This window comes from Mus pahari, chromosome 11 (genome assembly GCF_900095145.1).
Source record: "Mus pahari chromosome 11, PAHARI_EIJ_v1.1, whole genome shotgun sequence".
Taxonomy (NCBI): Eukaryota; Metazoa; Chordata; class Mammalia; order Rodentia; family Muridae; genus Mus; species Mus pahari.
In genome coordinates this window covers 23,014,916-23,031,947 of record NC_034600.1, presented here as the reverse complement: position 1 = coordinate 23,031,947, position 17,032 = coordinate 23,014,916, and the positions used below count along the sequence as shown (strand labels likewise).

Below are 17,032 nucleotides of genomic sequence, written 5' to 3'. Positions count from 1 at the left end.
CTTAATCTAAACATAATAATCTACTGGGATGTCTTTTATTTAAATATTCCAACAGCAGTTGATTACTATCATTTATTTTTGTTTTTTTATATGTAGACCATTCTCTATATGCACAAACACACACACTCATGCACACACACATGCACACACACACACACACACACACACGTAGGGAGATAGTAAGGTCTCTATTGGCTTGCAAGTGGTGTTATTGTAGTTTAACACATGAGCTTGGCTTCCTCTGGGGGAGCATTTAGTCTTGTGCCCCACTACTGAAGATGAGCAACAATCGTAGATCCATTGCTATTAGATCAGAAACATCAATGACAGTCTAGCAAGCACTTGCTAAATGTCTATGCTAGGAGCCACCCAGCCCAGGCCAGGGTAGCGGTGGAGTCACAGAGTAGGAGTCTGGTGATGGCTTTAAAGTCTGAGGGTCTCTGAGTTTTCTAGCTCTCTAATGATACTGAAATGCTGATGATAACTTCTAAGAGGTCCTAAAAACTTTCTTGCTCTTTCTGAGGGTAAAAGACTGCTGGTTTACCACCTGTAGCCTAACAGTGGAGGATTAAGCAATGCAGCCTTTGTTCTATCTCAGCAGGAACTGCTGGGCTCTAACTTTCAGCCTGCTAGTCCAAAGTCTCAGGAAGGGAAGACACTTAGAGAAGTGATTATAGAGTTTATTACCAAGTTGTAAAAAGTTTCCTATGAAAGCTATCTAAGGGGAAAAGCAAAAAGATCCTAAGTGGGTAAAGGGAAAAAAAATGCTCGAAGTGGGGAAAGGGAGATGATTCTAGTCTAAGGGAGGAAAAGCAAAAAAAGTCTCCTCTAGTGATCTTAGCTCTATTGATCTTAGTCCTCCATGATTTCTTTGTCCTCAGTATTTATACATCTTTCAGAATACATGATCACATGTTACAAAGTTCCTCACAAGTTCACACACACAAAAAAAATCAAATCATAAATTGAAATAGAAGTTTACAACAGCTAATGTTTACATGCATATCCATTAGGAGTAATTGTCTGGCTAAACATCCATCACCTGTCTGAGCTCCACAGGTTCACTGAAGGTTTAAAACTATAACTAACTTATTAGTGAAGTTTTGTATAGATAAACTCAGTCGGTATTTTATCTTCTGTCCTAGCACCTACAATAAATCGTTAGTTGCCTTGTAATGACCTTTGGTTAATTGTTTTACAACCTCTTGGAATGTGCTCTGAGTAGGAGAAAGTCTGGTTACCATCTAAGAGCAATTAACTGGTGACACTTGGGAGACTGGCAGAGCTCTCATTGCAGCTTTGATTATCAGAAAAGGACCTAATAGCAGCCACACTATAAAAGTGCTTAATAATCACAGATATAATTTTAGGAATTCTTATAGGATTATCATTAAGACTTAAGTCATCTATTTGTCTATATAGCATCACTACAAGGTAGTGCATCTTCATGGAGAGATCTGCTTCAAAGGGGGTGTGCTCCTACTTAGTGATTGTTATATATGTTTAATACCAACAGGAAGAACATATTAGTAGCAGGAATCTTTCCTAAAATTAGTCCCTCACAGCCTTGCTTAATGAGGGCTCACCTGTCACAGATTATATAATAATCCAAGGCAGGCCACTTCAGGATGATCACCTGCTAGTTATTAGCTTGTCCCATTATGGCTCCTGACATGTCTAAATGCTAAAAACAAAGCGCATTAGGTATCCACATGTCTTTCTTAAGCTTCACAACAAGCCTCAGAGAGTACCTTTTCTGTCTCTATGACTGGTAAGAAAAGTACAGACCAGGGAGTGCCCTGCTCATTATCCCTGAGCAACTTGGTCTGGTGGGATTCAAACTCTGTTCCCTCTGCAACAGAAGCCATATCCTTAGCCTTGGGCCTCACTGGGAAAACTCAGTAGACGCACTTTGCCCAAACAAGTGTCTCCCTTCATCGCTTCAGTGCGTAGCTATGATGGATGTTAAGTCCGCATCTTCTAAACCATTTCTGTACTAGCTAAGCAGAAAATCAGTTTCACTGTGGTGAACAGTTCTAACTGTATGTGTGGGGGAATAAGAGCCACTCTTCCTTGCCTTGCAGCTGTAACCCCCCAGCTGTCCCTTACCTTGGGATGTACTTGACAGATCTGGCATTCATTGAAGAAGGGACACCGAACTTTACCGAAGAGGGCCTTGTCAATTTCTCCAAAATGCGAATGGTAGGTGGCCATTTTGTGACTGGCCTTTTGTGATTGGACTTCATACCTTAGTGAAAAGAAGTAAGGTAGTAGCTACGTCTTAAGGTAGAGTAGAGGGTGGAGACTACTTTTGTTAGCCAGTTGAAGAGATTTTTTTTCTGCTAGCCACTTCTGCTTGCTGTCTGGGTCTTACCTGTTGGGAATAAAGGTCCAGAGATGGTTCTGTAACACTGACCAGTATACAGACGCATGAGTCTCCTTGCTAGACACCCATGTTCTGAACACCAAACTAGAGGCTACAAATCCATGAGAAGCAATACCGAGAGCTTCTCCCTGCCCCCAGCTTGAGGCCACCCAGCATCAGCTAACCTGAGCTCAAGAATATCTTCTTGAAGTCACTAGATATGCACTCACTGATAAGCGGATATTAGCACAGAAACTTAGAATACCCAAGATACATTATGCAAAACACAAGAAAACCAAGAAGGATGACCACTAGGTGGATACTTCATTCCTCCTTAGAATAAGGAACAAAATACTCAAGAAAGGATATAGGTACAGAGACAAAATTTAGAGCTAAGATGAAAGGATGGACTATCCAGAGACTACCCCATTCGGGAGTCCATCCCATCATCAGCCACCAAACCTAGATACTAATGCTCATGCCAACAAGATTCTGCTGAAGGGACCCTGATATTGCGGCCTCTTGTGAGGCTATGCCAGTGCCTGGCAAACACAGAAGTGGATGCTCACAGTCAGCTATTGGATAGAACACAGGGTCGCCAATGGAGGAGCTAGAGAAAGTACCCAAGGACCTTAAGGGGGCTGCAACCCTGTAGGTGGAACAACAATATGAACTAACCAGTACCCCCTGAGTTTGTGTCTCTAGCTGCATATGTAGCAGAAGATGGCCTAATCAGCCATCATTGGGTAGAGAGGCCCCTTGGTCTTGCAAACTTTATATGACCCAGCACAAGGCAAGGCCTGGGCCAAGTAGTGGGAGTGGGTGGGTAGGGGAGCAGAGGTGGGGGGAGGGTATAGGAAACTTTCGGTATAGCATTTGAAATGTAAATAAAGAAAACAATAATAATAATAAAAAAAAGAATATCTTCTTGATTGTTTTTCCCTTGGCTACTAGAAGGTAAAGGGAAGGATCAGGCAAGGCTCCTCCTACCCCACAGAGGACAGGACTCGGGGATAATCCTGGGAGAAGATACTGTGAGGCAGAGGAATACTTCTAAATTGCTTTTCTATTGTTTTGCCATTAGATATCACACATTATTCGAGAGATACGCCAGTTCCAGCAGACCGCTTACCGCATAGACCAACAGCCAAAGGTAACACTGTGTGTGAATGAGAACTTATAAAGACAGACGTAGAAGTTAGTGGACTATAAAACCACACGGAAGAGCAGTAATATCAAAAGCTGCCTTGGGGTAAGAACCTAAAGTAGCAATGATCAGCAAGTTGAACGGAGAAAAAGGGTCAACTCATTCACTTTAATTGGTCGAGCCTATGTATGTTTCTTGGGATCTGACCCTCTTCCTTATATCGCTGGTACTTCATCCCATTTCAACCTCTCTAGATCATAAAATTCATTTTACAAATAGACAAAGCTTTATAAAATAAAATAAAATAAAATAAAATAAAATAAAATAATAAAATAGTAGCTTGCTTCAGTTCCTTCCTTGAAACTGTCTCCTTGGCTCCTCTCTATGATGGACTATACAGTATAAGGTAAAATAAACCCTCTCTTCTCAAAGTTGCTTTTGGTCATGGTGTTTCCATAGCAACAGAAATCAGGCTAAAACAGTGAATTTATGTATGTGTCAGAACTATACTCATATGGGACATGAACATTATACTTCAACAAGAAGAAATGTTTTCATAGCAATCCCTCACATCCTTACATCTTCATTTCCAGTGCTGTTTCGTTTCCTTATTTCTGGTATCTGTCCCATGCACACATGAACAGCAGGAAGCAAACCGACAGGGTTTCACCCTGACTGTGTTGTTGTAAACTGCAACTTTGTATGTATCAGCGTGCCATCAAGACAGCTGCTGCTGAGCTGCACTCTCAAAGCTGTAAGCCACAAGAGCCCCATGCGCCTGTGTTACAAAGAAAGCCAAACCCAATGTTTATCACTGCAAGTTTAAAATTAATACTATAAGTATTAATTATTTGTAATGCATATAAACACACAGTGACATATCTGAGATCACACGTGCTCTTAAGGACACTGACTGGGATCAAAGGTTAGGAAAGGACTACTTTTATAATAATATGTTCATTAATTTTTGTTTTGCAGAAATGTCTCAGGGAAAATGTTGAGTTGTGTCAGATGAATTCAAAAAATGTATAGTTGATCTTCTGGGAGGAACATCAGCTAAGATCTCTGTCTCTCTCTCTTTTCCTTTTTTTTTTTTTTCAGGTCATACAATACCTGCTTGACAAAGCCCTTGTCATAGACGAAGATACACTCTATGAGCTGTCACTCAAAATTGAACCACGACTCCCTGCTTGAAGATTTGGCCCTGTCCCTGAGGCCATTGGAATTCCATGGAAAGCGGGTCACACATGGCACGGGGGGTGGGGGGACCCAGAGGGACAACACCTGCCTCCTTTCACCACCAAAGATGGAACTGGACTGTAAATCTGTCTCCAGCAACAGTGAAACCCAGCTCCATGGACCAAAGACGGATACCCCAGGCTTGGGTGGGAAGGTGTAAACTTTGAAGCTTAGGGAAGCTGATGGCACAATTTGCATATGAGATGTAATATAGAGATGCTGGTAACAATTGTAATGAAGTGGAATGAAGGTAAATCTCCCCTGTCCCATGTTCTGTTAGAACTCAGGGACAAGGTCCCACAGAGAAGACCTGCAATGTTTCTTTGTCACTCTGCTAGCCTGGGCTCACCTCTACCAGTCCTCCAGGACTTAATCGCTTCTGTTACAGTTCCTTTATGCCAAGCATCATGGCCAGCCTGAAGCTTCCTTTCTAGGCCCAACACAGAAGCAGTTTCAGCACGCAGCATGTGCGTGGTTCTCAGTGTGTTATCCATGCCTGGGAGGAGTGGTGTGCTCTAAAAACAGCCGTTTTTAGCCTTTGGGCAATGGGGCAGGCCATGAAAGATTAAAAACCAAGTGTATCTGTGGGTAGCATTTCCTGAATTACAAGTATCCAGTGTCCCACAGACTTGAGTGGGGGCTTCACTGAGACATTGGTGGCCCCAAGAAGCCAAGTGTGGCAGTTTCAGTAAGGTGCATGCCCGTGTCAGTCTCCTGACAAAACTCTGGAATGTGCTGTGAAGAGAAATGACTTTAACCAAGGGGAAATGTTGACCTAAGAATCATCTTTGCTGGTTTCGCTTGTTTTCTTCCCCCCAAAGTACTCCAGAAACGTTTTCTGATGTGCAAACCTGTTTGGGCTCATTATGAGCATTGAGCATTGTCTGTACTTTCAAGCGAGCATTCTGTGGGGGTTTTCTTTGGTGTGCCCATACTTGCCTGTGCTGTTGGTAAACAGTCTTTTCTCCTGTCTCAGCCATCTTTGTTTAAAATGGTTTTGAGGTCATTCTGCGTAAGAACACTGTAAGTGCAGGGGTCATGGCTCTGAGCACACCCCCGTTCTTACAGCAGAAAACCAAATCTGGGGCGGGGGGCCGGGGTAGTGTCTTGCACCCCAAGCCTGGAAAAGTGGGCTCCGTCTCCTCACAATGGTCTGTTGTTAAAGGGATGAGGCTCTCCTTGATCACCTCCCTCTCCTGGCCTCAAGGAGACATTGCTTTTAAAGAAGGCAGCAGTGGCCGCGAGGGTTATTATTACCTGAGCCTAGCAGAGCTTCTCTTACAGGCATGATACCTATGGATGCTGACTGTGAAGACCTGCCTGGCTGTTTCCCCTCTCCCCCTGCATTTTACTTATGTGGTAGAGCTAATAGCTAGCTAGTGCTTTCCACTTGCTGGCTTCAGAGCCGGCATTGGTGATGTACCATAGAACTAGCGAAGGTACATTTCCTGCACAGTAGTGGCCATCCTTGTACATAACTGCCTAGAGAAATATAAACTGAGTAAAGAAAATATTTATATTATATGAATTCCACTCCAGAAGTCTTCTCGCTGGTTCATATTAGCCAACAGTGTAGCACTGAGTCCCACAGGGACACTTACGGATGCTTTCTCCGTCTTGTTTATTTATTTCCTGAGTTGCTTGTTTGTTCTCTTTGGTTTCAAATAAGAGATTGTTGCATCGTGATGCATGATGAAAACATAAGATGCTGGATCTTAGCTGTGCATACCTTGTGACTTGTTTCTGGGTGTTCAGAGGCCAAACAAGAACTTACAGAAAAAAAAGGGTAGAGGTTAGCATTCTTGCGAGGACTACAGCATACCAACTTCACGAAAAATACCACTAGGAGAGGAGTACCCACACTGACTCCAACCCCACCCTGCCTCCACTCTACCCTGTCCCTATCCTTCAGAGGATGGCTCTGTGTGCACTTTGCTTGGGAGTTTGGTATACTATTTCTCCAATGTTGTATTATTCCAGAGGCCAATGCAGCCATTCTTAGGGAAAAACAAACAAACAAACAAACAGATAAACGTAATTTCCAATGCCCTTCGCCTGTTGAAATGCAGCTTTTCTATGGAGCCTGTTCCCAGAATGTTGGAGGCACCCCCAGTGGTCATCTGTGGGTACTGCCATTGCTTTACTCTGAATTTCTTACAGCTTGTTAGAGCTAAAGAGACCCAGATCATATGTGTGTTATCCCAGGCAGGGATGCACAATTAGAAGCAAAACACCTCAACTTGGTCACATTTAAAGTTCACCAGAGCAACTTGTGTTTTTTTTTCTTGTGATTGTTGAAAGTCCCTGTCCTTTGAAGTTTTCTGTGTTTGTGTGGGATACAATGCATGCGCTCTCGTCTGTGTCTGCCAACATCCTCCTTTAGGAGGTGCTTCTCTAGGAGCACTGGGGAGACCAGCCTCTACAGATGAAGTCGCGAACACGTGTACTGCAAAATTAACAGGAAATCAACCTGTTTTCATGCTTTCAAATGAATACATCACCTTGCTAGTCGGTGGCATGGCTATGAGGACCTTGGGGTTCCTAAGATATCTCCGCTCTTGCTAAGGAAACAAATCTCTCCCTGACACCCTCCATCACATGTGGCAGTCTCAGGCTTGAAGCACAATGCTGTCCGTTTTCTTTAGCAATTTAACAGAGGGATTTAAAGAGGGGATTTTAAGCTGCTGTGGAAATATTAGAATGTCCCTAACACAAAGTCTCCTTTGCTGTATGTTTGTGCATCTCAAAGTACTACATATAAACATGAAACTCATGGATGCTGGATCATCTGGAAGAGAAACCTCCACTGTGAGCTACTTAATGTGACAACGGACCTTCCCCTGTCTTTCATGTTAGGTGAGGCGAAACCGTGGGGCAGCAGACATCGAATCTTACCTAAAGAGTATTGCAATTCAGCCATCATTCCTAAATCTGTCAGCTTTTGCATTTAAAAAAAAAAGATTTTATTTAGCTTTTCTTTTCAACTTTAATGTCATCCCCCTACAAAAAATGTCTCTTGTTTTAAATATGTTTCTTTGACATTTAAACCGCAAGGTTTATCATTCTTACCATGGTTGAAACAGCAAAAGAAATAATATACTATATGTTTTTAGCCAGGTTAATGTCCACAGAAGGAGGCGATTCGTGAACGGAATTCTTTTTCATTTCTGTGAGAAATAAGATTGTAAGTCTAGTGACTTTTTTACACACACCACTACATGATTGCTGGAAATAAGACTCTAGTCGGTGGAAGGTAATGGGTGTCCTTTCAGAGGCCACTGGTATCTTAAAGCAGGACAGAACAGAAATAGAGAGGGACCTTTTGTTGTAGGTGCAGACACGTAGGTGAGTGACCTAGCATGGTTTCCATTTCTACTGACATTCCAAACACTCACCCTACTTCACAGTGTTGAACCGCTGTCTCTACACATTTCATTTTAAACCAGAAAGTTGGTGGTGAAGCAGCACTGGGCCAGACATGAGTCTCAGCCTGGCTTTGCACTGTCCACTGAAAAGCATAGGCCAGTGTTTACACCACCGAGTCTCACTTTTCTCATCTGCAAAATGGGATTAATCATAATTCCCGTGCTGTCTACCTCACTGGGCTGTCCTGAAGACCGAAGGGGTCAGAATGTAAACTTTAAAGTGCTGTACAGTTGTGAGGTAACTGCCATTCTCAGCTCTCTTTTGCAGAGGAATTAAATGTACTTATTATTTGTATGTATGTGTGTGCTTGTGTGTGCGAACACATGTGATAGTCAGCGAAACACATTGTTTGTGTCTGGCTTCTTTGCACATCTGCTGTCATTTGTAACTCTAAGGAGGGATTTGTGTTGCGGCCGAGCACTTGCCAAGTGGGGCGTAGGTTATGCCAACATGCAAATTAAACTTCGCCTTTCTTCAGTACTCAAAAGCCTCGTGATTTCTTCATTTATATCCTTTCCCACTGTTGACAATGCCCTTCACGTCAATCAGCTCCCATATGTATACATTCTTTTACTTCTACAGTTAAAGTACAAAGAACACCTAGAAGAACTTATTTTTCAGACTAAATTACTATGCAGAGAATTGGAGGGCAGAGTCCTCCAAAAAGACATAAAGGATCAGCTTCTCCCAGTCAGTTTCTGGTTCTTAAATCTGTTCAAGTCGCATCCCCAACCAATGTCTGACTGCTGCTTCAAGACACAGAGAACTCACCCTGCTGTAAGGATAACCTCAAGCTTCCAAACAGGCTTCAGAGATGTCCAGTTACCACCAACTCTGACATTCAGGAACTTCCTGAGTCATCTCAGGTTGCATCTTCTTTAAAATTTTGTTCATGAAAATATCGTCATACTGTTTCCTGTTGCAGGATATTCGATCATACTGTGAACCCCAAGATTGTGTTATTTACTAGGAAAAAAAGCCTGCTTTTAGTTGTGGCATGGCTCAGCCTTAGCACACACCTTTAATCCAAGAGCTTTCTACTTGAATATTGTAAACAGGATCCAATAAAGTCAGCCATAGGACATGAAGCAAGCAACCAGTTGACAGGAAGTGAACATTGGATTATTGATTTAAAAAAAAAAAAAACAGAGAGAGTAAGAGGGAGTTGGGAGGACAGATAAGAAGTAGAAGGGAGGGGCATTCAGTTTGAAGGAGGTTTTGTGAGATGGTAAGAGAGGGCATTCGTTCTGGGATGTCAGCTGAGGAGGGAGGTCAGCTGGGTGCTTTCTCTGCCTCTCTGAGCTAGCAGGCTTTCACCCCTTCCCACCTGCCCCCCCAAATTAAGACTCGTGTCTGTTTCTAGAATGACTACAGTACTCACATTGGCTAATACATATGAAAATACATAGAAGAAGTTCTTCTGACATCTAGAGCGGAGTCGGGGTACAGCAGTTGAGCACAGGGACACACTAAAGAAGGAGGTCCCTTAGCTCTCTCTTTCAGTTGTGACGTGGACCACAAAGACTGAAGGGACACAAGGACACACAGGTTTCTCACCTCTTCCTACTCGGCCACCTCACAAGCCAATGTTCTTGTCTGCGTGGCCCTATCTGGGACCTGCTCTACCCACATACCAGAGAGAATCAGGAAAGAAAGCCAGAGTAGAATTCCCTGAATCAAGTGACACAGTAGCAGTATGCACTCTTGTGTCCTTTAGCCACACACCCACACTGACAGGATTGCGAAGGAGCTGGCTTTGATGAGAACGGGATAGAAAGAATTCAACAGGAACTGTGTGAGGTGAGTATTTAGAAGCATGCAATGACCTCTGTCTGTCACTTGGAGAGGTTTCCTGTCCCTGTTACAGCTTCTTCGTCACAAGCTTAGACTGGAACAGAAACTTAGTTTCTCACCAAGTCCCCCAACTTCTGACCCAACTCACTAAAATATACATGTAATCTGTAAAATGTAAGCTGTGGAGGTAGGGGTATAGAGGGATCCCTTGATGCTGGTTATCAGAAAATTAAGGGGAAATGAAGGGAGGAATTTGGTTTTTGTAACTGCCATTCTTTAAAACTCTATGCCACTCTCCCCAAAGCCTTGTGGTGTTCTGGATCTGGGAGCCAGGCTGTACCAGGTCACTGAAACTGACTTTGAAACAAATACGTGTGTGCACAAGAGCTATTTGAGAAGAACTAAGCTTCTACTTCCCCACTGCCCTGTCCCAGCTACAGAGTTCAGTCCCTCAGGTCCCACAGCCCCACAGCTTGGTGCTTGTAATTCCAGAGAAGGCCACTGGGGCTCAGGAACTGTGATCTGAGATGAGAGAGTACGCCAGTTGGGTCATGAAGTCATTGTGGTTGGCTCCATTCAGATTGCTCTAATGAAACAACAGAAAAGTCTAGAAAATATCTGAGTATATCACACGTTGAAAGGTAGTACATTTGTAGAAAAAAAAAAAAACTTTCTGATCAGTGCAAGCCATGTCTTAGCAGACAGCAGTGCACGAGTTAACTAGGCTGTAACAAACACATACTGGTTATATCTTTAGCACACACATATCTCCTCAAATCAAAGCTCTTCCCACCTCCCAGGACCCCCACTCCTGTCCTCCCCCAATCTGCATCGAATGCAAAGACTGAACAAATTACCTCTGCTGTGGGTCAAGTTGAAGGACACTTTGAGTCAAGTTTAAAGACTCTTTAGCTAAGAAGGACACTGACCTTCTTAGGGACCACAATTCTTGTCCCCTACCCCTCTATCCAACAACTCTCTGGGTCTGGCTGTACCCTAAGAAGGGAGAGACAGGGGTGAGCTGATATGGCTGCGGAAGCTGCCTACGTGATGGCCAGGAGAAGCCGAGGTAAGTGCCTTTGAAATGGCAGGGCTGCTGTCCAGAACCCGGGTGGTTTGTTGCTATTCATAGGTGCCTTTACTTAGCACATGCCCTAGGAAGCTATTTTTAGCAGGGATACGGTCTGCTAGGCTGTGTGGTGGTCATGTAAACTGGTGTGAATGAAAAGTAAGAGAGTCTAGTCTCTGCTTCAGATATCCTGATCTTGAACGTGGTGGTGATGATCATTGATTGTCCCCGAACCCAAGTCCCAGACAACAAGTTATAACGAGGCCTTCCTGATTGCTTCTGGTTCTCTCTCTAACAGCTGGATCACCTGAGACTTCCTCCCAGCCTTTATTCTCCAGGGCTAGCCTTTCCCCTCTGAGAGACATGTTTTCCTAGCAGGGAGTTTCCTTTGCTGACCCTTGTACCCTAAGCTAGCACTGCCCCCAACCAGGTGAGCTGCAGGGAGCAACTCCCTCTCAGAGCAGACCAGGCTGGCAAGCCAAGTCGAAGGACTGCCTGTTCAGGGAGAGGCAAATGTTTCATAGAAATGGCAGGTTCTAGAAAGGACACCTGACCCAATAGCAGAAGAGTCAGAGGCTGGCCTTCAAGGACACAGCTGGGGGAGCCTGTGTGGGTGGAGGTCTCATGTGGGATTGGTCGAGAAGGACTCTTCAGCCCCGCCCAGCAAAGTAGCCTTTTCTAGGCTGAGCCCCACAGGCTCCTGTTACACTTCTTGGCTGTGTACTCGCAGCAGGATCTGGATACGACAGACTCCTCCAGCTTCAAGGTCAGTAGGATGCTCCAAATGCATGATTTTTCTAAACGACAGTACTAGAACCATGATGAGCCTTAGCATATGGGACCTACAACCATGTAGAAGACACTCAATAAGAAACTGTGGGCCAGATAGAAATGGGAACATGATGTGGCAAGAGGGTTGCCCTTGCCTGGAATCACGTTTTTCCCTGGGCATGAGCACTGGCAGCTCAACCAGAGAACCCAGAACGTTAGCTCACAGTGCCTCTGTTTCATGTGCCTTGTGAATCAAGAAATTCTGTGGAAAAAAAAATCTAAATGTGGGATTTTGACCCTAAACTTAGGATAAGTTTAGACGCTGCATTTTACTCTCTGATAATTTGCAGAGACCAATCCACTCATGTCTGGTAGTGTTTTTCCTCAGTTGCATCAAAAGAGATGCCTAATGACTTGGCATGAATTATCTAGAAAATTTACGTTGTTTTGAAGCTCTCCAAAAGAGCAAAATCGGTTACTAATGGGCTGGATTCCATTTAACTGGTTAATGCTACTGCCAGAGATTCACCCCTGAAAGAGTTGATATATTGAAAATGAACTGCGTAAAGCTCCATCTTTAGGGGGAAAATGAAAAATAAGCTCACATGGCTGAGTGGCAGCCCACTCCTTCCTTACTTGCTTGGCTCTTGGAGGACTGTCATTGCCAGCCTGCCCTTGTGTGTGAAGTCCATGCCTTTGGAAGCTCTGCTTTGAATGTATGAAAGTGACACTAGCCCAACAAACCCAAGCACCCTTTATCCTCACTGTTGTCCTCTGAACCTTCCAAAAGCACGGCCAGGTTCTATGGCCAGCACAGTGCTGTCTGGGCAGTCAGGACAACGTGCTGTTAGACTGACTGTAGACTTCCCAGGAGGTTGCTCTCCCAGTGGACATCTCTCACTTCCTGTCCCATCTGTGCCCTTCTAGTCTGTCCTTTCATGGAGAACATGACATCAGAGGTGGCAGGAAGACCAGCCATTGTTGGCTGCTGGGGCCTTGCCTGCCACTCACACGGGGAGGCACCTTTTTTCAAAGCCTCCGTGCATGGAGCCAGTCATGTCTGTGGGCTAAGCTATGCACAGCTTCCTGGTAAAGTCACAGTGTCAGAGCATGGACAGGGGACCGGGGCAGTCTCTCTAAAAAAACAGTAGCAGAGGCAAAGCCAGGAAGCAGGAGTTAGGGTTTGGAATGAGGAGGCATGGTGGGGTCAGAGGTAGAATGGGGATGAGTCTGGGGCTGACTCAGTCCAACCCCGGAGGCCCTGAGTTCTCATCTCTGTCATAGAGCAGAGGAAAATCCACTAGTCTTCCTTAAGATCACATGTGGAATCAGTGTCTGGCATTCTGGGAGTCCTTGTCTGTTGAGCCAGGTCCCCCACACAGAGTCAACCCTGAAGGTGACTGTTGGAGGTCATGAACCCCTGCATCGTCAGAGAGGGTGAAATCCCACTCTGTCACAGCTGTTCAGAGGACAGGGTGGCCTTTAGGTCACCATTCTCTTGGAAATGTTTTCTCTTGAAAGATAATTCTGAAAGGATCCCATGCCATCCCAAATGGCGTTGGGAAAGACCTGTGTCTTGGGAAAGAACCCTATGTCTTTGGCTTATGACTTCCTACTTGCTGAGTCAGACAGAGAAGGTCAGGGGTGCCCATTAAGGTTGATCCTGCATCCTGTCACATGAGGTAATTGGACCCGTTTGCTATCTTACAACTAGGAAGCCATAACCATTTCTGCTTGCCTACAAGACTAGCATCATGAATCTGCTCAGAAGTCTTCTGGTGCTGGAAAGCATCAAGTACAGCCTCTGTTTGGGGTGACTCTTTTGGCAGCTGACATGTGGTTCCCCACCACTTCTGCCTTTCATCTATCTTCTAGCCTGGCAAAGCTCAGGCAGAAGGATGGAGCAGAAATAACTCTGATTCAGCAGAAAGGCACACACCGTCTCATCTCCGGGGCACTCAGGAGTGGGGTAGCTCATGTTGTTACAGAGCCAGAGAGAAAAATCAGGAATCTGGGACCCAGTCCACCAACTGGGACAGAAAAATAAAAACATCACAGCTCCTTAGCACTCTGCTTAAACTGTTCTCTGTGGCTTTCCTTCTTTGCTGCAGAGAAGAAATGTAGGTGTGAACATGAGCCCAATGCCTTGGGCTTAGTCAAGCTATGTTCTTATACATTGCCCCCATATAAATTTTTTCTGGCTTAGAGTTCCAAAATTCTACACAATTTTATCCAGATGCTATAAAAAACATGCTTTTCAAACCAAGAGTAATGAAGCTGTTCCACATTAAGGAAACAGATACCCAGCCTCTCCTAGTAAGAACTATAGACAATACCCCCCTATACCTATCCCTACATGGAGGGAGAGAAGATGGGAAGAGAGAGAAAGGAAGACCTTGCACCCTCTAAGAAGGGCAAGGCCAGTGTAGTGTCCCTAGCTAGGCTTGGCAGGTACACCGAGTGCCTAATGTCAGAGTGGAGTGTGCACAGAAATGTCTGGAATCCTAGGCACCTCTGCGGAAGCCTAAAGGGAAGAGAACACGCTTCAAATGTTCTGGGAGTCAGGGAAGAGTCACGTGCTCCAAGGTGACAATCCTGTGCCTTGGCATGATTGTGGTAAAAGTGTTTCTGGGCTCTTGGGGTGACATGGGGCATGCCTAAGTCCTGAACTTACGAGGGCAACGCTCTTCTGTCTGCTGGCCAAGGCTAGACTGTAGGTGAGATGTTGGGGCCACCTGAACCTGGGTCAGAACTGGTGACAAATCTGGCGTCAGGCTGTGGCACTTGGAGCTAGAAAAGGCCACTTGACTTCCATTCGGCCAAATAAAGCTTGCATGGCAGGATTCTTGCAAAGTCTAATGATGCTTGTCAAACCCCTTGCACCACTGGGCTCCAGTGGTTCAATTTAAAAAGAAAAGAGGAAGCTTGGCAATTAAATGAAACACTTAAGATGATTTTTGAAAAATCTGAAATAAATAGGCTTTCAAAGGAGGCATCCGAGGCCGGCTAGATAAAGATTTGGGATCGCTGAGGTGGTAGTCCTGGGGAGGAAGCGGGGAAGATCAACCCTAAGATGTTAGGGAAAGGTCCCCCTTTATTTAGTGCCTGCTGCCGTCGTCTGCTCCTTCCTCTTTGCCACTCCCATCACAGAAAAGAAGCAGCCCAGCCTCCCTGGGCAACATCAGTGGCTTAGCTTGGACAGCAGAGTCAAGACACACATCAGGCAGGATAGCCCTTGCAGATGCCCAAATAGATGCCTGGATATTTTCACCCAAATGATTTTATGCCTATCATTCTCCCTCTATACCATGGCTGTACTTGTGCTTAAGGGACGCTTTCCAGGTTCCACTAGGAGGGAAACAAACGACTTGACTCCTCCAAATATCTATCTGCGGACTAACCCTTTAGTGCTTCACGAATAATCTTCAATCGTGTTCTTGATGCTCACACAAAGCAAATATATATGCGTGTATGTGTGTGTATGTGTGTGTGTTACAAAACCATAATTATGTGTACTCATTTCTGTGAGATTCTCTTTTTCTTTGTTATCTAGGAATGAGTCATAGACCATGTGTCTAGGAAAGTGGAGGCAACAGCTGCAGCATCTCCCGTATTCTAAACACACAGCATACTAACTATGACCCTTCTGCCTACGGGCTGCTTGTACCTGACTCCTTTGCCACTACAGAGTTGTCCTGATCCTTCTACCTCTGTCCTCATCCTGGGGGGCTTCATTTCTTCTCCCAAGCATAATGCTGGACAATTGGCCTGGATGCTTTTATGTTGCTGGTTGTTTCTTGTTTCCTCTTCCAGGTTGGCCACAGCACTTCACAGAGCTATCTAGGTGATTCTAAATCCAACCAATCATGCACCAAGGTCCCTCAGTCAGTGGCAGGTGGGGGTTGGTCCATGTAAGGGCTGCACTGATTCCTGACTCTGGCCTTCTACATGCACCTCATCTAGACTCCGAAGGATCCTTTCAGTACCAGAGGAAGACCATACCCTGCCATCTGCCTTATATTCTACTCAGCTGCCTTTCTACAGGGGCAAACTGGGTCAGCTATGTATGCCCTGGCCTGCAGAAGGCTCCCTGTCCATCTTCCCTTCCATTCCCTGACCTGTAAGACAGGTGACATAGGTATCTGATGGGGTTGTAGAGATTATGAAATGGGATGGAACCCATTAAACCTTAGGGTCGTGTGCTTAGCATATAGTATGGGAGAGATGAGCATGTGCTTCTCCAATTTAACAACTCTGTAGAAACTGCCATATCATAGACTGTTAAAATCTCCAAATGAGTACATTTTTTTAAAAGTCATGTTCCCTGTCCTCACTGGCCTCCTTCCTTCTCCCTTTGTCTCCACAAACTGTTTGACCATCAGTGAGATATGTCATTGTTATTTGCTCTGCTTGACCTTGAACCCCACAGTCTGCTGACACTATTTCAGTCTGTGGTCAATAGTTTTCCTTCAGAGAGAGCATCAGGGGACACCCTCTGGCTCCATTTCCCCTCGGGGCTTCCCAGAACCATGATGAGGAGCTGGTGGGCCCTTGGTCACATTTTTATCCTCCGTTGTTACTCTGCTGTGAAAACCCTGCTTGAGAAAAACCACTCAGTATTCCTGTGGGACCAGTGAGGACAGAAACAAGTTAGGCATCCAGCAGTTCTAGTCCTGGGAAGCTGAGCGGGTCATCTTCATCCAAATACACTGTGATGTGATGAAGATGATGAAAATGGAGGAGGAGGAGGAGGAGGAGGAGGAGGAGGAGGAGGAGGAGAAGGAGGGAAAAAGAAAAACAAACATGTATGGAAGGCTATCCTGGAAGGCTCATTTTCTGTGGGGTAGCCTCTGTAGAATCATCACAGAAATTGCTAAGGATGGCTGCAGTGGTACCTAGGAAGTTGACAACCAGTGTGGCTGGTAATTAAGAATCCAGACTGGCCATTCTAGATGGTGAGCAGCTCCTAGACATGGAACCTGAGCATGAAGACACCAAAAACCAAGCCTGACCTGTTTGTTGTCATGGGTAGGATTTCAGAATCTGTGGTGAAAGAGATGCAAATTAGTTTGAAAGTGGGGCCTGGTCTTTCAAGGTAACAGATTTAAAAATGAAAAATTCTCAAGGAAGAAGAAGAAGAAGAAGAAGAAGAAGAAGAAGAAGAAGAAGAAGAAGAAGAAGAAGAAGAAGAAGAAGAAGAAGAAGAAGAAGAAGAAGAAAA

At 44.8% G+C, this 17,032-nt stretch overlaps 2 protein-coding genes across 3 annotated transcripts in view; both read left to right on the top strand.

Moving 5' to 3' along the window:
- Positions 1 to 8,657, top strand: part of Rasgrf2 (Ras protein specific guanine nucleotide releasing factor 2) — a 224,423-nt gene extending 215,766 nt beyond the window's left edge. For both annotated transcript variants that reach the window (XM_021208621.2, XM_029544116.1), the window contains exons 25-27: positions 2,085 to 2,202; positions 3,450 to 3,518; positions 4,614 to 8,657. In XM_021208621.2, coding sequence (XP_021064280.1) covers positions 2,085 to 2,202; positions 3,450 to 3,518; positions 4,614 to 4,706 — 280 coding nt within the window. In that variant the 3' untranslated portion in view covers positions 4,707 to 8,657. The remainder of the gene's footprint in view (positions 1 to 2,084; positions 2,203 to 3,449; positions 3,519 to 4,613) is intronic.
- A 3,072-nt stretch (positions 8,658 to 11,729) lies between these two features.
- Positions 11,730 to 17,032, top strand: part of Ckmt2 (creatine kinase, mitochondrial 2) — a 23,343-nt gene continuing 18,040 nt past the window's right edge. Inside the window, exon 1 of the mRNA XM_021208592.2 lies at positions 11,730 to 11,806. The gene's annotated coding sequence lies outside the window, so the exon portion shown is untranslated. The remainder of the gene's footprint in view (positions 11,807 to 17,032) is intronic.